Source organism: Impatiens glandulifera, chromosome 1 (assembly GCF_907164915.1).
Source record: "Impatiens glandulifera chromosome 1, dImpGla2.1, whole genome shotgun sequence".
In the NCBI taxonomy this organism is placed as follows: domain Eukaryota; kingdom Viridiplantae; phylum Streptophyta; class Magnoliopsida; order Ericales; family Balsaminaceae; genus Impatiens; species Impatiens glandulifera.
In genome coordinates, this window is record NC_061862.1 from 98248462 (window position 1) to 98272821 (window position 24360).

Sequence of the window (24360 nt, forward strand, 5' to 3'; positions counted from 1 at the left end):
TAGTTTTTTAAAGAAGATCCTAGAGAAATGCACAATACTATCAGAGATCACTGCTTCACAATAACAAAGAATACCATGATTCACGTATATAATTTAATTAAAATTTATTTATAATATTATATAATTTTTTAATAATTAAAACTATAATATATATAATTATTATTTGTTTTACAAAAGCTGATCTACAAAGTTCATATAAATTTGATTTATAATTTTATTATTTAGCAATAACTTTGATTAAATCATAAAGACCAATAAATCGAACCAATTTACTCAAACTAACTTGAAAGATTTGGTTGTGTATTTATTATACAAGTCTATCTAACCAAATCGCTTAACATCTAAGTATTGGATTATTAAATATTATATAATTACAAGTATACCTCATCAAAACATGTTAATTTTTAATTAATTTTCTTTTATCAGTTTCTCTTTTTGATTATGCTATACATAGTGCACTCAAAAAGAATGTAGGAATATAAGTTTTGTCTAATTTTTTTGTATATATATATTTTTAGCTTTAGAAATGACAAGAGTTTTATTTTATTTTATTTTATTTTTATTTTTATTTTTATTTTTATTTTTATTTTTATATAATTATTTATTTATTTTATTTCTTTCTCACAGCCTTCATTCACCCTATAAAGCTGCCTTCTTTGTAACAGAGTGAAGGTCCGTTTCAATGGCAGACGGCATCATTGACTCTAAGTCCTCAGATTTACCCAATGAACAATTTGATGATCAAACTCATGTCAATCATAGACATCAACACAATCTCATTAAAAGGAATAGATCGGAAACCCCGGCCGCCACCGTCGGTTTGCTGCCGTCGTTGAGTGAAGAAGATTTCATCTCGATGATGGAAACAGAGAAAGAACATTTGCCAAGAGAAGATTATCTCTCTAGACTGAAAAATGGTAATCTAGATATGGCCATTAGAAAGGAAGCTCTTGATTGGATTTCAAAGGTCTGTAATGGGTTTCTTCTTCTTCTTCATTTTTTGATGAATTCTATCTTTCTAGAGAATGGGTTGCCATTTGCCATTGATATCACTCAAATTAGCTTGTTGTCTGCAATTTTTTTTGAAACAGGCTCAATCTTATTATAAATTCGGTCCTTTCAGCATTTGTTTGTCAATGAATTACTTTGACAGATTCCTTTCTATGTATGAACTGCCTGTAAGTTGATCTTCTTCTTCTTCTTTATCGTCTGTTTTTTCTTTCTGATTTTTTAATGATGATTTGACTTTCTTTCAACTTTTTAGAGTGGAAAAAGTTGGGCAATTCAACTGTTAGCTGTAGCTTGTTTGTCAATTGCTGCCAAAATGGAGGAGACCACCATTCCTCTCATTGTAGATTTACAGGTTCATTCAACTAGAAATTACTCAAATTTGTAGTTAAATTTGTATTTCCTATTTTATATCGGTTTTGATTTTTATTTCGAACGCTTTAAGTTGAAATGAGTGTTTTTGTATTGGAGACTCCTCTAAAATAGGAAATTTGAAGTAATGGGTTTGTGATATTTTTATATTGGATCAAACTTAGGACATTTGTTCTATAGAAAAAATTCTTTCTACTTAAACAATCATATTGAATTAATATTGGGTTTTTTTATTTGAATTTTAAAAGGTTGGAGAACCAAAGTTTGTATTTGAAGGAAAGACAATACAAAGAATGGAGCTTTTGGTGATGAACACTTTGAAGTGGAGAATGAAGGCTTATACACCATGTTCATTCATTGATTTCTTTCTTAGAATTATGAAAGAAGATCAAGAATTTATTAATTTTGATCCTATGATCTCTAAATCACTTGACATTATCTTAACCATAACTAAAGGTATTTTCAATTTTTTTATTTTCAATTTGATATCATTTTGTCTAAATTCTCGTCGTGTGTTGTCCTTGTAGGTATTGATTTCTTAGAATTCAGACCTTCCGAAATTGCGGGGGCAGTCGCATTGTTTGTTTTACGAGAAACAACACAAGGAGAAACAACTTTAAATTTATCGTGTCTACTAGACAAGGTAAAGTATTTGTCACAAATGTTTTTTTTTTTAATTTGAAAATTAAGGTGGTGGGTGATACAAAAAAGAAATGCAGGAAAGGGTGTTGAAGTGTTTAGAAGTGATCATGAAGGATTTGAAGATGAAAAGTTGGTCGTCTTCTTCTTCATATTGGTCATCAATGGTGGGTGAGATAATGAGGAGCCCAAATGGGGTGTTAGAAGTGACATGCTTGAGCCATAAAAGTGATGATACAACTAATTATTCTAATTCTCACAAGTGTCACAAACGGCAATAATTCACCCAAGATTATTTCCTTAACTCACCATAATGTCTAAAAAAATTAATATTTTATCCCAATTTTTCTTATCCCAGCTAAATAATATACACTATATATATTATGTGACCATTTACTGTGTATTCTCGTGTATGAGAAATCTGCTTAAATTTGTGTATGAAATGAATGCTGTCGAGACTCGAGACCTTGTTTGATCTTGAGTTATTTGTAAAAAATCTTAATTATAAATTTAAAATTATTGTTTAATGAAAAGATAGAATATTTGAGTTAAATTGTTAAAAAATTTGTTTGTATTTAAATAATAAAATTTGATAAAGATAAGTGAAGTAAGGAAATGTTTATGATGAATTGGGTAATAGGATTATTTGTTGAAAAAATATAATTAGGTGATTATTTGAAAATAATTCAAGCCTTGTTCTAATAGTTTATTCCAAAATATTGGTTTATAAAAACTGATTATTTGAGTTTATTTGAATAAAGATTCAAATGTATGAATATATATGACACCACAAATAGGGATTAGGTAACTAAATCTTATCTAATGCCCTCTTACGGGAGAGGGATAAAAATGTAAAAACAAAAATTAAATCATTATCCTTCCTTGTGAGAGAGCATATAGGTGAGTTTTGGTAATAGAGAATTCAAAGTCGAAACTACTTCATACAAGAACTTAAAGAGTGTCATACAATATTGTTAGTATAATTTGTTATGTGATTTGATTTGAAATAGTATAATGCCATCCAAATTATCATTCTTTTTTTCCTTTCTTTATGGTGGACAATAATAGTGGGATCAGTTAAGTTACACTAGAGGGACATTATTTCAAAGAGTAGTTGTTAATATGTGATAGTTAAAAGTGTATTAAATTATTTTTCATTGTCCCTATCATTTTCGTTGGTGCACCATGAGTGGATTATGCCAAGAACATTGCGATCGTGAAAAAATAGTTAAGGTCACGATAACCTTGTGATGCACATTTTTCATATAGAGAGGAATAAGAAAAAAATTAGAATAAAATTGGTTCTCCTTAATTCAAAAATAAATAAATAAAAAGAAAAGCTAATTTATTGTTGCATCTTCTTTGTTTTTTTTTACATTATGTTTTGATATTTTGATTTTATTTTTATTTTTTATTTGGTATTGCTCCTATTTTTGTTGTCCTTGCTTAATGATGCTTTATTATGGAAATGAAATTAATTTTTAAAAAGTTTGTGTAAATATATAATGTATTTCAAACAAATATATGATATTTTAGTAAATGATTTATATCCAAAACCAATATAAAAGAAAAAAGAATTATGATGGAGGGACCAAGTGACCCGGTTTACTATAAAAGCATCACCCCACCATCTTTTTGTCTTTGACTGGATTTCCCATGTGATATTAATAGTCAACTATTTTAGATAACTTTTTGCACTTTAGCAACTTTTTTTCTTCTTTTAGAAACATGCCCATTTTATTTATTGAAAAACAATAAATTATGTAATATAAAAATAAACACAAACCAACACAACATAAAATAAATTAAAAATTAAAAGTACAAAAACTTATAAGTAACCAAAAAAATCAAGCTTAAAGAACCATGGATGTTATAATCATCTCAACCTATAATTGAGTTCGGTATTCAGATAATCAATGTTGAGAAGAACTAATCGATAGTCCAAGTATTTAACATATTTCGAGTATCATGCTAGCAAACTTAGGGTTACCTAGTTAGGATAGTTCAACTTATACATGAGCATAAAATTATCTCCAAGATTTTTTTAGGAAAAATTATGTTTCTCGTGAGTATTGAAGTTAACCTAGGTTAAATCATATTTATTAATTTTAATGTAAATACTATATATTTTTTAAAAAATTAAAAGAAATAAAAAAATTATTTAAATAACTTGGAGAGAGAAAAATGATTATTGGTGATGATTTTGAGAATATGATGATGTTTTTTTGGTAAAAAAAACTTAAAGAGTATTGATATATATAAATAAAATAAATAATTATAATTTAAAATAAATAATATTTTAGTATTTTGGTTAATGAATTGATTGATTTGAAGGATGCGAGAGAAGTGAAGTGACAATTGATTTTATTGGGTTATTTGGAAAATTCAAATTCAAACAAGGCCCTAGAAAAAATCTAAATTCAATTATTGGAAGAGAAAAAATGCTTGTTTAAGATTAAAAATATTGTTCAAGTAAAAAACTTAAAAGTATATATATTATAATAAAAAAAATATTTTTAAAAAAATGAATGCTTTTTTTTATTGATAATTTGAATAATATGATTGATGAGTCTAAATATGTTGTATTTTGTTGAAACCTAACAAAAACAAAATGCATTATCTATCAAGTTTATATATATCTCAACATTTTAAAAATAATAATAATAATATTAATTACCTAGTGATCCTTGACAATTTTTTTTATATTTTTGGTTTGATTGACTCTCTACTCTCTCTCTATATATTAATATTAATCTAACTCGAATTTATAAATTTCAGGAAATATTTAAAATTATTTTTAAATAAACAAATAAGACTTAATTTTTTTTTAATTCTCTTATGATTTGTATAAAATTCATTAATTATTAGTGGGTTATTTAAATAACTTGAAGTTATTTAAAAAATCGTGATTTTTGGTAATTTTGAAAAAATAAACTTTTTTAATAAAATTGAATTTTAATAAAAAAAAAAATTAAAGGGTATGAAAATATAATAATAAAATAATAATTTAATATTTTGATTAATAAACTATATGATAATGAGAGAAATGGTATTGAATAAGCTAATATTATTAAAATAATTTCAATTGATCAAGGTCTAAAGATATCTAGTTGAATTTATAAGTACTAGTTGCATTGATATTGTAGTTTAAATTATAAAAATTAATATATAAGAGATTGAAAATTAAAAAATTTAAAAGGATCTTATTTTGAACATGCTATTTTCCTCCCTAATATAAAAAAATATGATCTCAACTCATTACCAAACAATAAGAATTAAGGAAAGCACCACCTTTTAATGAGTACAATATAGATTGACAAAAATAACCAAAAACAATTTTATACAAATTAGATGCAAAGTGGGACCAGAATTTCAGTACTACGAATCATTGTATTAAACATCATTCACATGTATGATATGAAATATTTATTATATAGTAAGAGCTGGCGCCAGATATAATGGCCATTTTCATGAATTTCTAAAACAAAATAGCAAAAGCTGGCAATTGTACCTTCTTTATAATTATGCATCTTCTAAGGTCAAATGCTTTCATCCTTTCAAAAATAGTCCATTTTAATGCTATTCTTTAATAAAAATAAATTGTTTACATGATCAATTTCAACAAGACAACCTTTTTTTAAAAAAAAAAAACATTATGATGCTGGTAGCAACAGTAACACACTAAAACACAACATGATTTTAGTTATTACCCTGGTCAAAAAAGTGGCCCAACAAAGATGAAACACTCTCAAATATAATCATGCATAGAACTACCAAAGATGATAAAGTAAATGTGGAAAATGTTCTTTTGGTAAAAAATATTTGTAGATCAAATATCTCATCTCGATCTTTTAGATGAGACGATGTTAATTTTATAATACATATGCTCATAAATTTGTTCATGTTTTTTAAAGTCGAAATTCAACCTTAGTTTGAGATCTAGTTCTATAGAGTGTTTTTAAATTAGTTATAATGAACTAATGTTTGTTTGTTTTATTATCGAATGTCTAATTAGCATATTAACTTTTGAGATACCTCCAAATTGATATACAACATTAATATTATCTTTGAAAATTCATATACTAAGTTAAATACAATACAAACAAGGAGCTTGTTTGAAGTTGTTGGGTTTATTTTATTAAGAATCTTTCTACCTTTATTTTCTTTTAATCCTTCAATTCATTAATATTAAGAGAAAGTTTGTATAAAATGATGTCATAGTTTTTGGACACTAATAACTTCCAAAAATAAAAATCAAAATCAAAAAAATCTCCAACAAATAAGAGAAGCAAAAGATGGGGATATTTGTCCCACAACAAATATGAGAATCGAGTTTGAGAGATTGGAGAAATAACTTGGAGATGAAACCATGTAATATATCATACATTTCTCGGTAATTTTTGCTAAGATCATGTGTATTATCTATTCTTGTTGATTTAATATCTGTTATATGGGATGAGTGAAAAACTCAATAATTGATAATGAGTTTGTCTCTTCAAATTAAATCATTAAAAATTATATATTAAATTAATTTGTTTTTAGAGCAAACAGCCCATTACCCTAACTTGTTATTTGGGCTGCTCTAGGGCTTTCCGGTACTGCTGGACCTTACCCTAACTTGTTATTTGGGCTGCTCTATGGCTTTCCGGTACTGCTGGGCCTTGCGCACCTCACTAATTTACTTTTTCTGGCAATCTATATAATTTAATTATTAAGAAGTTTTTTTATTAATAATTATCGTGATAATTATTTATTATTTATAAAGTTTGAGACTCTGAAGATATAAATATTGTAAGATCTTGTTTGTCTCTCGTATATTTCTGCCTAATAAACCAAAATTGAACAATTGTTGATATTAGAAGTATTTATATCATTCATCCATTGAGTTGTTCTAAACGATACAGTTACGATGAAATAATATATCTTTTAACATTCTGTTAGGGTCTAAAATCAAGGCCTCGGTCCTAGAATAAATTCCAGCAACGTTCCTCGGCACCCGGTCTCGGTCTTAGTGTGCACATGGGCCATATTTCTGTTTTGTTGTATTATTATTTTGTTTTGCTTTCTTTTTCTATTTTACAAACCGAATTCTGTTATTCTTTTAAAATTGTTGTAACCGAATATTATGGGGCAAGACATCACCTATATAAGGCTGATCTTTCTTCCCCAAGGACCCATGAATGGAATAATGAAGATATGAACTTCTGCCCTATTCATCTATTATTATTTACTATGGACTGTTTGGTATAGACCAACAGTAATTCTCTTCGCACCCTTGATTCTTCTATCCCTTCCCCCTAAATTCTCTATCGAAATCCTTCCGCTGCCCTTTGATTGTAAAATTTCACCGGTCTTATAGATCAAGAACTTGATTCTTGAACCCAAAACTCATCTTACGAAACAAGTCGTAACACATTCTTTTATCTTAAACATTTATTTTTCGAAGAAATTAGCATGACACTATTGTCATATTTAAATTTGACCATACAATATTAATTATATTCTATCAAAATCTTACATCTCACACATTTAATATATACATTAGTCAAACACAATTATAAAAAGATTAAGTTGGTGACCATATATCTGAATCCAATATACAATATATTGGTGTTCATTATATCAAACTTTATATCCGACAAATCATATATTTTCCGGTTCAAGAATTGAATCAATATAACGATTGAACAGTTGAGATCAATTTAAATATCTTGCCATAATCATAAACCTTAGTTTATTTTATCATATGTTTTAGTAATTTTTTAATATGGGAAATTATTACAACTCTCAATGTCATTACGACTCTCACAATGATTATGTTGATAACAAGAGGGCAAAATATCTATTCTTATTCATCTCAAATGGATTGTTACAAATCGCAAGAGTATTTGACTTTTCAAATGCCAATATAAAGTATGATGCATATTAAATAGGTCTTCCACCAAAATTTATTGATTATCACACTCACTCCTAAAACTATTATTATTTTTTTAAGAATATTAAACTTCAAATATAAAAACTTCTTAATTTAAGTTTATTCAACAAATCTCTGTCTTAAACTTAAAACTCTTCCCATCTCTCATTCCAATTATCCTTATACAACTCTCCAATAGTATGGTCGACAGTGGCTTGGTGAATACGTCTACGACTTGAGCTCGACTTTCGACATGCTCTAGCTCGACCTTTCCTTCTCTAACTTATTTTCGGATGAAATGAAATCGGATGTCAATGTGCTTAGGGGTGACCAAAAAATCCGATCCGAAAGATCTGATCCGTTGATCCAGCCGATCCGATCCGAAAAAATCCGTATCCGATAGATCGGATTCGGATATCGATCCGCTCCGATATTTTTACCGGATTTCCGGATCGGATACGGATCAGGCAAAAAAAATCGGATATCCGAAACCATTCCGATGATATTTAAAATTTATTAAATAAATAAATCTAAAAACAAAATAATATTAAATAAATCTCTCTACCTTTCTTTTCCTTCCCATTAACTTTACAAACTCAATATCAAACAAAAATCATTGCCTTATTTTCCAGATTTGTTTTTTCCATATGTTCTTCGTCACATTTTTCTTCTTCACATTTGTTCTTCAAAACATTATCTTTTTGTTTTAAAATAATTTTGATTTCATTTCAGTATTTGAATTATATTTTTGATATGTACTGTATTAATGACTTATGAGTTGAATTCTGAGATCCTTAATGAACAATTTTAATTTTCTAAAATATAAAAAAAAAATTAAAAATATGAAAGAAAATCGAATCAGCGGGTATCCGACTGTCCGATCCGATCTGATCCGGTGTTTTCGGATCGGATAGTGCTCGGATACTGGATCGGATACAGATCACAATTTTTGAAAAAAAAATAGAGTCGGATATCCGATCCAAAATACCGGATCGGATTTTTTGGCCACCCCTAAATGTGCTTGCTTCTTCCGTGATTAACTAGGTTCTTTGCCAACTCGATCGCCGATTTGTTATCAACTCAAGTCATAGTTCATTCGTCTCGGATTACTCTCAAATTCCTTAGTAAATTTGAAAGTCAAACTAAATGACACACGCTCTAGGAGGCCGCCACATAATCTGTCTCGTAGGTCGACAAAGTTACAATAGGCTGCTTCTTTGACAGTCAAGTAAAAGCCATATTCCCGAGTAGGAATACATAATCCAAAGTACTTTTCGGTCATCAACATCGCCACACCAATCACTATCCGAGTAATTCAGTAATCGATATTCATCTAATTTTGAATAGAAAAGACCAAGTGAAAGGGTTCCTCGAACATATCTCATAATTCTCTTCAAGTCCTTCCAATGTGTATAGCTTGGATCTTCCACGAATCTACTTGATATCTAAACACTCAACAGTAGGTCGGGTCTTGTGCTTGTAATATACCTTAGACTTCTGATTAAGCTTCGATATCTCCCAACATCAACTCGTTCTTCTCCATCAAACTTTGAGAGTTTAGTGATTGGTTCTATTAGAGTATAAATCGGGTTGTAGTCCTTCATTTTAAACTTTTTAAAATTTCAAGTGCGTACTTCTCTTGGGATATAAAAACCCCTTTCGTGGACTGTTTCACTTCTAGGCCAAGAAAATATTTCATCAAGTATAAGTGTGTCATCTCGAATCGAACTCTTTCTTCATCACCTCATTGAACTACTTAATCAGTTTTGTGTTGTTTCCAATAAATATGAGGTCGTCGACATAAAGAGTGAGTACCATCATATCATTTTCTGATTTCTGTGTGTACAAGGCATGCTCGTACAAACATTACTCGTACCCGTTTTTCTTGAAATACTCATCAATTCTCTCATTCCAGACTCGAGGATCTTGCTTCAGCCCGTAAAGGGCTTTTCTCAATCTCAACACTTTCTTCTCATCATCTCTTCATATACCTAAATGGTTTCTCGAAGTACACCTCCTCTTTCAGCACTTCATTTAGAAAGGTTGACTTCACATCCATTTGTAGAATCGGTCATTGGTTCTGAGCAGCTAACAAGATCAGAAATCGGATTGACTCCATTCTTGTGACAAGAGCAAAAATTTCATCATAATCGATTTCCTCCTTTTGTGTATAGCCCTTCACTACAAGTCGAGTTTTATAATGCTCGACATTTCCCTCAGCATTCATCTTTTTTTTGTAAACCTATTTTACTACAATTGGTCAACTCAACGTCGATAAACTCCCAAGTTTCGGTGCGTTCAATTGTCCCGATTTCTCCATCCATAGTTGATCTCCATTTCGCGTCTTGTACAACTTTTTTAAAATTCAAATCTTCTTAGTCGGCCAAGAGACATACAACATGGACTCCATTTGTAGTGTAATATATCTCCCACATACTTTTCATTTTGGGCTGTTGAAACTCATATTCATCTTCTGAAAGCTTAGTGGTTATTGATATCGGAGGCATAACAACCCTCAAACTTGTTTCTTCCTCAATCGGGTTACTCTAGTTCCATGTCAATGATTCCTCCACGTGAACATCTCGACTCACCATGACTTTCTTGTTAATATGATCAAATAATTTATATGCCTTAGATTTTTCATTAAACCCAATAAATATGTATTTTTGCTTCGATCTTCTAATTATATCCTGTGCTGACTTGGTACTAGCTATAAAACACCTTGAGATGAAAAACACTCAGTTTCATACCGCTCCAAATCTTCTTAAGGCATCTTCTTTCCTAACTTTGCATGTGGACATCTATTTTGCACATAGACTGCGCACTATACTGCATCTGTCCAAAAGTTTTTCGGCATATTCTTTTCTTTCAACATAGATTGAACCATATAAAGAATATTTTGCTTCTTTCGTTCCACTACATTGTTTTGTTGTGGAGAATATGGAGCAATCAAGAAACGCTTGATCACATGTTCCTCGCAATATTTGTTAAACTCAACAGAAGTGAACTCACCTTCTCTATCAAATCAGATTGTTTTTATGACTTAACTTGTTTCTTTTCCACCATCACTTTAAATTCTTGAAGGTTTCAAACACTCATGACTTCTCCTTTTAGAAAATAAACCCACATCTTTCTCGAGAAATCGTCAATTAAAGAGACGAAGTATCTCTTACCACTAAATGATTATAGAATTATCGGCCCACAAAAAACCTGTATGGATTAGTCTAAGTTACTCATTTGCTCGGTATTCATAACTACTTGGGAAAGAAGTCATCGTTTGCTTCCCATCACACATTCTTCACAAAACCTCTTTTCAAATTTAATATTATGCAGTCCAAACATATTCTCCTTTTTCACTAGCTCGGTCACCCCCACGAAGTGAAAATGACTAGACCGATAATGTCATTTTATGGCCTTATCCTCTAGATCAAGTTGCATACATTTATCTTGAACTATTTTAATCTCAAGTCTGTACAGGAAATTTTTCTTCATTTCTACTTAGGCAATGATCCTCCCGAGTTTATCCTTCAGTTATAGTTCTTGGTCCTTTATTAGAGTCGAGTACCCTTTCTCCATCAATCGCATGCTCAGTATTTTGTTTTTGAGATCAGGTACGTAGTAAACATCTTTGATCTCTCCGATCCCCCATTTCTCTGTTGATACTAAATTGGTCCTCGACCTTTGACAGCTACTTTTGAAACATCACCGAAAGAAATAGATCTAGACTCCACCTTTGAGAGTATTTTGAATAATCTCTCGTCATCACACATGTGGTTATTTGCGTCGATGTCCAAGTACCAAAATGAGTTATTAGAACAGCTTAGTTTGATCTAGGTTTCTGGAATTTTTTTCACCAATAACAATCATTCATCTTCTTTCTCAGCAAAAAAAAAAATTATTGGTTCCTTTTTTTTCAGACCTATAATCTTTGGAAATATGACTCAACTATCCATAATTATAACATTTTATTAGAGTAACAATCTTTGGCATCATGTCCATACTTACCACATATATAAAATTCAATATTGTTGTTTGTGTTTGTTCGACCACCTCGAGCTTGACCTCGGCCATGCCAGTTCTGTTGACCGACTTGTTCACTTCCTTGTCCTCCTCTTTCTCTACCACATAGGTCTCTGTCTCTTCCTTTACCTCTGGTATTATGAGTATATAGTACATTCTCCTATTTTATTGTCGCATTCGTCTGGAGAGCTTGTTCAAGGGACTCCCCCTCTCTACTCATGCGCTTTTAAGGACCCAACAAATTCTTCAATGGTGAGCGTTGATAGGTCCTTGAATTCCTCTATTGCACACACGCTATTTTAGAAACTATCTGTCAATGACCTCAAAATCTTTTCAACAACTCGGTTTGATGAAAGACTCTCATCATTCTGATTTAGCTTATTCACCATTTCTCCTGCCGAGTAATGAACTCATATACACTTTCAGACTCTTTCATCCACATATTTTCCAAATCGCCCTAAGGGTTTGAAGCCAAACTTGTTTCACTCGTTCGTCTCCTTTGTTTTGCGTCGACTATCTTCTCAAAACTAGATTCATCGACATATCGGTATAGTAGATACAAAGCTGCATTATCTTTAGCTCAAACGACCTTCAACGCGTTCATTTGGGCATTTGAATACCCATCTGTGTTCGTCGGTTCCTCATACATAGTCTCGACCACATCTAAGTTATCTTGGGAGCCGAAGAGGGCCTTCATCTGCACCATCTAGTTGTCGTAGTTGACGCCTTTTGTCAACTTGGGTAACGAGATGTCATTGGTTATATCTCTCATTTCTCTCAAGTGTGTACACTCAACACACACCTCACGAAGCTCTCGGTCGCTCCCCTTTCTCTCTCAGCCAGCGCACACCGCGACGTTCTCTTTTGAGGCTGGCATGTTCTCTCACGCTCCCCTCACGCACAATGGTTCTGATACCAATTTATTGGTAACAAGAGGGCAACATATTTTTTCATATTTATCTCAAATGAATTGTTACAAATCTTTATAAATATAGTGTTTAACTCTTCAAATGTCAAAATAAATTATGATGCATAAATATGTTTTCCACTCAAATCTCTTTGTTATCTCAATCACTTCTAAAAACCATTATTGTTATTTTATAAATACTAAACAAAAAAATTAAACTTTTTATTTATTCAACAAACTATCATTTAACTTTTTGTATTCTTAGTAAAAATTGAACGTGTGACATTTTTCTAGACAAAATTTTCACCACTTAAACTAGTCTAATTGATTAGTTGAATTATCATGTTTACATAAACTGTTTTTCTTATGTTATTTGAGTGAGTTAACATCTAATAAAGTGTCAAATTCTTGGGTGGAAGATAGGATAATATTCTAGTTACTTGATCATTTGTAAATTGATATATATTAGGAGATGATAATATTTTAAAAAATATTTGAAGCCATTTTTGTTGTTGTTTAAACTTGAAAGTATAACAATTTATATTTAAGAGCTTGTTTGATGTAAATTTTATTTTTAAGTATTAAATCAATTTAATTAATATCTTTTAAACTGAAGTCAAAAGACAAAGATCCATCCATATGGTTATTTAAAAAATAAAACCAGGCCCAAAATCACGTGGTTAAAAGTACTGTCACGGTCGGGCCTTGTCCATTTTAAATTTGATCACTGAAAAACGAAACCCTAGCGCGCTCTTTCTCTTCCCCCATCTTCGCCCCCCTTTATAAACTCCTTCAATGGCGCTCTGTACTTTCACAACCATCTCTCTCCTCTCTCATAGTTATACCCGTCTCTTTACTTTCTTCAATTCCGACCATTCTACTGTTAATTCTCTTCCTTTAAAATTGTTTTATTTTTCTCGCACCAATCGAGGTTTCATGACACTTCTACTCTAATGAAGTTACATATATATATATTTCATAGACAAAGCTTTTTCAAGATCTTCGTCTGAAAAAGAAATTCATTATTCATTTATGATGATTCTTGTGATGAATCGCATGAGTTTATGGATCTTGTATATTTTTTAATAATCTGATTTTGTCTATTTCAATCCGATTGCTATGATGATAACCTCAATAAGTGAAAGTTTGATGAACTGTTTGACAAATTATGTCGAACCTGAGCGGTTACCTGAGCAAAAGTTATTAATTGTCCAAGTTTTATGCAATTTGTTTCATTTTTCTGCATTTTCTACTTCTAAAATTTTGTTCTTTATCTTGAATATACTTTCCTAGGTCTTAGTTTTGATCCAGTTTCTTTTAGCTTCCACTAAGAATAAATTTTGGCTTCAAAAAGAAGCTGCAGTGATGAACCGGAAATTGTTTGAAAGCTTTTGAACAAAAAGCATAATGAATATTTGTCCTGAGCGGTTAACTGAGCAGCATCTTTGGTTTTTTTAGTTTGAGTTTTCAAACAAATACTATAAAGTTTTGAGCTTTGAGGATTACATTATTGATTTTTATTTTGATTAGATATGTCCAAATCAGTTAATCATATTCTTGTTCTTTTTTTTCTTTGGTTATCAGCAACAATATAGCTTCCATTTGTATGTTTATCTGTATGTATCTACCTTGAAGATCTTGTTTGATGTTTATTATCTGTATTTCTCTGATTTCTGTTGAATCTATCCCGCTGATATTTGCTTCTCTATGTACCTTTAAGATATTTTGTTTGATGTTGGGTTGGTTGATATTTTTAAGGTTATAATGTTAAAAAAAGGTTTAGGGTTTGTGATTAATTCTCTGATTTTCTTTGTAATTAATTCACTAAAAGTATTTTTGCCCCCCATCAATATAAGTTGTGATGGTTGTCACCATTTTTTCGATCCCATCAATTGGATTTGTTTGATGGTCTTGCTTACATATTGTGTTTCATCATTAGACTTCTCATCTTTGATTTAAATCATGTTCTTATGCAACTATACTTTTTGCTTAATATATAGATATAATCCATAATTGAATTATTACCAATATTTATGTAGGGATCTTTAGATTGTATGGCATACAAATATGAAGAGATAAAGAAGCATGTTATTGATGTCTATTTTTATGCATTTTATCCCATCTCATGTGATTTAATATTTTTTTTCTTTGTTCTAATTATTTTAGTAGAGTAAAATGTTTGAATGTTTTTACTTTATGCTAGAATGATTTTAAAATTAGATTTACTATTATTTTAGTTGCTTGAAATTATTATTTTTTGGGAAAATGCTTGTAAATCTTAGATTCAAAAGAAAGTAAAACAATTTTTTTATTGTGTCAAATATCACTGGTAAAGTTTTGTTTAATATTAAGAATTCTTTAGTTGACTGTCTAGTTATGAAGGTGGGAATTTTGTTAAGTAATGTAACAATTAGAAAACAAATGTAAATATATATATATTGATATTTTTGTTCTCTTAAAATTTTTATTCAAATCAAAATTAAAAATTTTGTATTAAAATTATAATAAAAATTTATTATTGAAAATAACTCAAATTAATCAAATAAATTATTCATTAAATTACTCTATTTATATTTTTATTTTATATAATATAATATTTCTAATACTTACAAATTATTACCATTTTTTCTTTTGAAATTTAAAAATCAAATTCATTTTAAACAGGGTATAAGATTAAAATGAAATAAGTTAATTGATTTTAAAATAAATATATAAAAAACATCGAATGAAGGACAAAAAATAATATTAAATTGTTTGGACAGTTTTCAAATTGGTCCACCTAAATCACATGTTGGCAGCCAACTACAACCTTACTAAAGCTAGTTTGAATCTAGCGTTATTTAAAACAAAATAAATATTATTAAAATAAAATTTTTGTTTAATGAAAAAGCTGTTTTTTTTGAGTTATTTAGATTTATCTATTATATTTGTATTGTATGTAATATTTACATTTTATAGAAAAGTAACGATAAATTAGTATATTTATTGATGACATATTTTAGAAGAAACAAATAACCCATCAAGCTCAATAAACAGTATAGATGTACTCGATTAGTCACTGCAGGTCAGTTAAGTCTTATGATTGATGTGGGGTCATTCGAAAATAATTTGTTTTTTAAATAATCTCATGATAGTTTGTTTTTGTAGTATTTTTTAAAGGTTTTATTAATTGTAATAATATTTTTTTTTTATTTGTTATTATAAATATAATGAAAATAAAAATTCTACTATAAAGAAAAGATAAAAGGACGATTCAATAATAGATCTATTTTGAGGTATATGGAATAGATTTTTAAGAAGACTCATTCTTGTTTATTATAGGGATCTAACACTCTTAAAATTGTTGTTTATTATTCCCGTCAAAATTGAGAGTTTGCGTAGAATCGTTAACTAGTTGTAAACTCGTAATATCTAGATTTTATGTTTATTTTAAAAAAAGAATAGTTATATATTATTATTTTTTATATATATAATCAAGTATTTTATACTTAGTTAATTTTAAGAAATTATATATTTTAATATGAAATTAACTAAAAAATAATAATAAGTAAATAAGACTATAAAAAATCGTACTTATAAAATTATTATATTAATTTATTTATTTAAATAAATAATAACTTTATATTTTAATTTTTAAAAATAAATTTATTTTTTTAAAGTAAAATCATATAAAATTGTAAATCGAAATTATTTATAATCGTAAAATTGTAAAATTTTATCATTATAAATTTAAAATGTAAGAGTTAACTATTTAATAGTTACTTAAATTCAGACTCGTTAACCTTATGTGAAATTATAAAATTGTAAGATTTGAAAAGTTAACTCGAGATTTAACAGATTTGCTCTCGTATAAGATCTTTTAGATAGGCAAAATTTGATATACAAATATCAATTTGGCTCTTAAGCTATCGTATAATGTTTAAAATCAAAATCTAACTTATAATAATGAAATAACTAATTCTAAAACAAATATAACTATCTGCAAAATAGATAAGTATCGTTACTATTATTAAAATATAAAACTTAATAATGATATTTATTTCAATATTCCCATTCAAGATGAATATCTTGTAAAAGAAATTGAGTCATCAAGATCTCAAATTGTGGGAAATCAAGTGTTTTTGTAAAAATGTCAGTCACATATTTTTTTCGTATTCACATGTTGTAGATTTATAAAACCAGATATATATTGATATCTAACTACATGACTATCAATATCTAAATGTTTTGTTCTTTCATAAAAAATAAGATTTTTTGAAATATGTATATTAGTTTGGTTATCACAATATAATGAAAAAGGTAAAAGAATTTTATATTTCAAATCTTTTAGAATGTAAGATATCAATTCTAATTCACAAACAGTTGTAACTAAACCTCTTTATTCTAATTTAGCAGAAGATCTAGAAATTGTTGTTTGTTTCTTAGTTTTCTATGATATAATAGAATTACCAAGATAAATACAAAACCTGTAATAGATCTTTTAGTTTCAATACAAGAAGCTCAATATGAATCTGAAAATGCTTCAAGATATATCTTGTTTTGAAAAGGATAAAAAATTCCAATTGAAATAGTTCCTTTTAGATATCTTACCAAGTAAAGTAGAATTCCAATGACACATAAGTGGTTTATGCATATATTGAGAAAGTTGTTGTACTACATATGAAATATCTGAACGTGTGTAGTTTAAATACAAAAACTTACCAATTAGTCTTCGATATTGAGATGGATCCTCTAAAGGAGTTTGAGATACATTCTCAAATTGTGTACCCTTTACCATTGGTGTTTTAGCAGGTTTGCATCCCATCATTCATGTATCATCTATTAAATCCATAATGTATTTCATTTGATTTATATATATACCATTTTTGTCTTGGCTGATTTCCAGTCCAACAAAGAATTTTGCATTTCCTAAATCCTTAATTGAAAATTTAGAATCAATAAGTTTCTTTATGTTTGAAATCTCTTCAAGATTATCTCCTGAAATTAAGATATTATCAACATATATTAATAGACCTGCCATACCTATAAATTTTTTGTTTGAAATACAAACAATGATCGTGTTCAGATCTATTGAAACCAAATTCTATAAGAAATACAGATAATTCGGTATACCATTGTCAAGAAACTTGATTTAAACCATAAAGGCTTTTTCTCAATTTGCAAACTTTGTTTTTCACGTTTTGGATTTTATATAAACCCGATGGCAATTTCATATAGATGTTTTCCTCAAGATTCCATGAAGGAGCGCATTATTTACATCTATATGGTGTAAATGTCATTTTTTAGATGTTAAAGCAATAAATAATCTGACAGTAACACTTTTGACTACGGGAGCAAAACAATGATGAAAATCTATTCCATCTTTCTGATTGTTTACTTTGCAACTAGTCGCGCCTTGCATTTGTTTAAAGTACCATCAACATTCAATTTTGTTTTGTATACCCATTTACAACCAATTGCCTTTTTATCTTTTGGTAAATCAGTTATTTCCCAAGTTTGGTTTAAATTCAAAACATCTAATTCATCATTCATTGCTTTGATCCACTTTGGATCTTTAAATGCATTGTTGTAGTTTGAAGGAGTTTGTGAAGATCAATGTTTGATAAAAAAAATTATGTATTCTTCATCCATGTTAGAGATTCTTCATCTATGTTAGAGATGTGAAAAGAGAAAGTTCTAGGAGTGTATTTCCTTTGTTTGTTTTCTGTTTCAACTTGGTTTGCAACATAATTTTGCATCCAAGTTGAAGCAGATCTTATCCTAGAACCTTTTCTACAAACATTTTCTAAATCAATATCATCTATATTATTCTCATTTGGAAATATATTTGTTACAATAGAGTTAGGTTTGACTTTATTGTTCTCAATGTCTATGAATCTAGAGTTTTCTAAATTGAACACATTAAATTTATCAATTGTTTGTGATATTTCATCATTAGAATTATTATTGGGATCAGAAAACAAAGTAATGTGATCATAGTTTGTGTATTGATTTGTGATGGTTGTGCCTTCTTTAAAATGAAATATCTCTTCATAGAAAACATCATCTCTAGATGTAACTATTTCATCTAAATCAAAGTTATATAAAAGACAACCCTTTTTTTTAAGGGTATCCAATAAAAACACACTTAATCCCTCTATTTTCAAACTTTGATTCATGTGGAAATGTATTAGTCATATAACATAGACATCCAAAAATATTCAATATAGTGTAATCAATTTCAGCTTCATGTAACACATAAAAAAGTGTTTTCCAATTTAATGTTGATGTGGATATTCTATTTATCAAATAAGTAGCTGTTAAAAGTGAAAATGGTCAAAATTTTATAGGCAAACCATAATAACTCATTAATGATCTAGCTACTTCAAGAAGATGTCTATATTTTCGTTCAACAACACTATTTTGTTATGGTGTATAAGCACATGTTATTCTCATTTGTTCAAAAAAAGTTTTGCATTTCAAATTTACAAACTCAGTTCCATTATCACTTCTACTTTATTAATATTTTTGTTGTACTGAATTTTGACTAGAAAAAATAAATTTTGAATTTTTTTGAAAACAAGAGTTTTATCAGTTAGAAGAAAAATCCAAGTGCATCTTGAATAATCATCAACAATAGTTAACATATAAGGTATTTTGTGAAAGATTTCTTTTTACGGGGACCCCAAAGATATATATGAATTAAATCAAAAACATCTTTTGTCATAATTGTGCTAGTAGGGAAATGTAAGCGATGAGATTTTGAAAACAAACATGTCTCACAATGAGGAACTTTATTTGCAGAATTTGAACAAATGAAATTGAGTACTTTATTTGAAGGATGCCCACATCTTAGGTGCATCTTGTAACAATCATTAACCGAAAAATAATTAAAAGTACTATAAACTATTTCTTTTACATCAAATTGATTTGCAAAATAACAAAAAATAGATTCTCAATCCTTTTTCCAAGTTCAAACGAGATGTTCTGATTAAGGTCCTACATCACACAATTATTTTCAGAAAAAATACAATTAATTTTCTAATCTCTAATTAGTTTAGCAAGAGATAATAAATTGTATTTAAAATCAGGTGAATATAGTACATCCTTTAAAGTAATTTTGTTATTTAATACTAAATTACCAATTCCATTTACAGTATAATCTTATTTGAACCATCTTCTAGATAAAGAATTTTTTCTTTTTCAGTTTTTCTAATTTCAGTTAGAAGGTTCATATTGTTACATATACGACTACTTGCCCCTTAATCAATTAACCAAACATGCCTTTTGTTTTCCAGATTATTTAAATTCATGCTTAATTCATAAATAGTTGATATGAAAAACTGAGTTCAAAGACTTACCTGCAGCGAAGTCAAGATCAATGCAGTTTCCTTTTCCTTTAGATGTACTTGTTGTTTTGTTATTTCCCTCCTTGACAACCTTCATAAAGTTATGAATTTTCTTGTATTGAGATTTTGAAATCTGTACTGAATCATTTTCTTCATTAAAATGTGATGCATTAGCTGTATATGAACCTGCCTTCCTTCTTCTCTTGTTTGTCCACCATTCAGGGTAGCCCACAATCTTGTAGCATCCTTCATTAAGATGACCATTCATGTTGCAATGTGTACACATCAACGTTTTATTTCCTTGCCTCACATCTTATGTTCGATTTTTTCTAGAATTGTTGTATGAATTTTCTTTCACAAACATTGCTGAAATATATATGTCATGTTCCATATTAATGTTTCTCTTCTTCTCAATATTAAGAAACATTGTAAATGCCTTGTACACAGTTGATTTTGATTCCATGGCCAATATTGAATCTATCAAATTCTCATAAAATCATTTAAACCCATAAGGAAAATGAGCATATTACTCTTCCCATAATACATTATAACTTCTTTTTTCTAGTTTACAATCAACACAATCTTGTTTACTCCTATCCCATGTACACTTTCGGTGTGGCTGTAAATGTAATTGCTCATCCCAGAATAATCTAACTTTAGAATAATAATTTTCAAAATCAAGATTACGTTGTTTAGCTGTACAGATGTTCTTCTTTAACTTGTATTGAGTTGGTCAGTTATTTGTCTCATACCTAGACTTGATTTCATCCCATAACTCCTTTGACGTGGTTGCACTTTGGAAATAAATTTTTGCTTTCTTTTCAATGGTATGCATGATCCAAGATTTGACCATGTCATCAATCATCTTCCAAAGTATCGCATCTTGTGGATCTTCAGGTTTAGTGCAAGACCCATCAACGAAGCCCATCTTCATATTTGTCGTTAATGACAGTTCAACACTTGTGCTCCATTCAAAACAGTTTGCCCTAGTTAGTACTGTAGAAGTTAGGGTTGTACCTAGAATTTCTCCACTATGTATGTAGAGTGGATCTGTACAGTGTCTCTTCTTGGATGTCATTCTTGATTAATCTAGAGAAGATTGATTCAAAGAAGAAGTTTCTCCACGATTAAGGTTTTCAAGAACGTTTTCCCCAAATTATGTAAGATTACCTTGATATGTGTCTTTGTCCTCCTCTTCTGTGTCTTCAAGTAGATCGTCTCCTTCAAAGTCGAAGTGCTCTGATACCATATAGAGATCTGGTACTCTCCTATAAGATCTCTTAGAAGAGTGAATAAAATCGCCAAGAACTCAAGAACATGAAGAAAATTGAACACTTGTATTATTGATGTTTATCAACAAAACAAAAAAGAGGTTACAAGGGTGATATATCTTATATACAAAGTTTGATATACAAATATCACTTTATCCCTTAGACTATCTTATAATGTTTAAAATCACCATCTAACTTATAATAATGAAATAACTAATTCTAAAACAAATATAACTATTTGGAAAATTAGTATTATTAAAATATAAAACTTAATAAGAATACTTATCTCAATATTTATGTTGTTGTCGAATATATACTATTCATCTTGATTGCCTAGCTTCTCTCATGTTGTTGAACTCCCCTTCATACATTTCAAATAAACTCATCTAACCTAAAGAGTTTAGGTTTTTTAGAATGGCCAAAAAAAAATGTTTGACATTAAGTATTTTGTTACATTTTATTCATTTGTTTTGGCCAATTCCACCTTATTTTGGCATACAAACATATGGCCATTTGACATTTTTACTATCAAACTTCCCAATATAAAGTAGTTCATAGTTTGATACAATTACTTTATAATAATTTTAGGCAATATGAAATGAATTGGACAATACTCAATGATTCCTATGATGACACTCCTTAAAATACTTCATAATTTGATCTAATTATTTCATTATAATTTTTTAGGCAAGATGAAAGGTTGAGACTAATACCCAATGATGCCCATAGTGACACTCCTTATGAGCTCAATTCTGCATGCATATGACAACTTTTTTTTTGGTCATCCGAATACTGAGTTCTTTACTTTTCAATGAGAGATTTGTAATAACATATCTCTAATTGCCTAAACGGAAGAGACACACCGAGATAATTAATGAAATGAGAGCCTCCGTCTGCAATACCCATTATCTTGAAAATTATGACTAGTTTCTTTTTATTATTCCACCATACAATAGTAGGCTTTCTCCTTGTTAATGTAGTGACCTATGACATTATAAAACATATTAAGAGCGTGTTCGGATTGGGGTTTTTATAAAACATAGAGGAAGAAAAAAATAATGATTGGGGATGATTTTGAGGATATAATGATTATTTTTGGTAAAAAGACTTAAAGAGTATTGATATATATAAATAAAATAAAAAATAATAATTTAAAATAAAAGATATTTTAGTATTTTGGTTAATGATTTAAGTGATGTGATGGATAAAAAAGGAGGGAAGTGGAGTGATATTTAATTTTGTATGAATTTTTTAAAAACCTATTTAGAACCAGACCTATTTAGAACAAGACCTAAGTTAAGTATTTCTTTTGAGTCAATCTGTATGTGCTACAATAAAAAGTTCGTTTACAAAACATGATAGTAAATATTATTTTCTTTGCAATTTGGATAGTAAATGCATGAATGATTATTAAAAGCATTTTAAAATTACAATTAAACATCTTTTTGACATGAACAAAATGATATGACAAACACTTTCAACTTTGAAAAATCCCTTATGATCTAAATTATAAAATTAGAAATTGTTAAACACGACATTAATGAATAAAAGAAAATAATAAACTATAAGATTCATGAATTAATGATATTCCATCTAAAAAAATCAAAAGCTTTTATCTTAAAAGTCACTCTAAATGTGATATTAATTTTATTTTGATTGAAATATTAATGGATATTAATTTATTTAAAATATTAATAAAATATTGGTATTATCAATGCTAGAGGCATGACAACCTTTTATAAGGATAATCGAGTAGTGCCAAAGTGGACTGGACACTATATAATAAAAAATGAAAAAATTATTTAATTAATAATTGAATGAACAAGTTGTTTGTAATGTAATATATGTTTAATTGAATTAAATGCAAAGATCACATCAAACTAGGCCTTGAGTCTTTTTCATCTAATCATCAAAAAAATTGATGTTCGAATCTTTAATTAAAATATTTTTATTTTATCTTCTATAACATTTAAAGTATAAAATAGTAAGAGGTTATATAATTGGAAACAAAAATAATTATGTTGATTATATTTAAATATAGTCTAAATAATTCACATCAAATAAAATTAAAGAATATTTAATATTTTAAAAATAATTTCGTATTCTAAATTATTCTAAAAAAAGACTATTTATTTATTTAAAAAGGTCCATTTATTTTAAAAATAAAAAAAATTATTTAAGCATTACAACAAAGTATGACATGAAAATATAAAAAAAAATACTTAAAAAGTTATTGAGACCGTAAATTCTCGAGAAAAACGATAAAATTCCCGATAGATTTTACTGACTTTTCTGTACAAATATCAGAAAACATCATAATAATAGTATTATGAATGATACGCATCGGATGACTATAATCATTGAAAGTTCAACAATTTCTCTCCAACCAGATAGTCCACCAAAGAAAGCATCACCCAATGAATCTCAATAATACTTCACAAAAGGTTTCAAATACTAATCATCATTCGACAATACAAAAATAAGTGAATTGCCGATTCAACTTCTTCTGGACACATACGATTAGCCATAGTACAATAAATTTTCATTAAAATATAATAAAAGAATAATCTTTTGATTAAGAATAGTGACTTGATATTATGATATTTAATAGAGTGATATCAAACAAATAAAAGAGGATGATAATTAGTTCATTTAAACAATTGATAGGTTAGAAGTTAGATGATAAGTGGTTAGGTTTTTATACTTAGTTTCATAGTTTATTTATTTTTATTTTGAAAATGAAGATTTTTTTTTAAAGATTACAGACCATATATTATCACGATTATATATATATATATATATATATATATATATATATATATATATATATATATATATATATATATATATATATATATATATATATATATTTAGTACAAGTGAATATGAAATATTTGATAT

General features: G+C 28.5%; 1 protein-coding gene, 2 non-coding genes and 1 pseudogene across 3 annotated transcripts; all 4 read left to right on the plus strand.

The window, feature by feature from the left end:
- The first annotated feature begins 682 nt into the window (after positions 1 to 682).
- Positions 683 to 2424, plus strand: LOC124922483 (cyclin-D4-1-like). The gene is made up of 6 exons (XM_047463213.1): positions 683 to 967; positions 1092 to 1178; positions 1265 to 1363; positions 1629 to 1836; positions 1908 to 2023; positions 2100 to 2424. Exons 1-6 carry the CDS (start codon positions 683 to 685, stop codon positions 2298 to 2300), a joined length of 996 nt encoding a protein of 331 aa, XP_047319169.1. The 3' UTR covers positions 2301 to 2424.
- A 3976-nt stretch (positions 2425 to 6400) lies between these two features.
- On the plus strand, positions 6401 to 6641 carry LOC124923257 (annotated as a pseudogene).
- Positions 6642 to 13974: 7333 nt separating this feature from the next.
- Positions 13975 to 14057, plus strand: LOC124923206. The gene has a single exon (XR_007098211.1). It is a non-coding gene; the product is annotated as a small nucleolar RNA snoR128 (small nucleolar RNA).
- A 160-nt stretch (positions 14058 to 14217) lies between these two features.
- On the plus strand, positions 14218 to 14300 carry LOC124923207. Its single transcript, XR_007098212.1, has one exon. It is a non-coding gene; the product is annotated as a small nucleolar RNA snoR128 (small nucleolar RNA).
- The last annotated feature ends 10060 nt before the right edge of the window (positions 14301 to 24360 follow it).

Coding starts and splice junctions, on each gene's coding strand:
- LOC124922483 (XM_047463213.1), top strand. CDS start 683: ATGGCAGACGGCATCATTGACTCTAAGTCCTCAGATTTACCCAATGAA. Junction 1,179..1,264: donor TTTCTATGTATGAACTGCCT/GTAAGTTGATCT, acceptor TCAACTTTTTAG/AGTGGAAAAAGTTGGGCAAT. Junction 1,837..1,907: donor TATCTTAACCATAACTAAAG/GTATTTTCAATT, acceptor TTGTCCTTGTAG/GTATTGATTTCTTAGAATTC.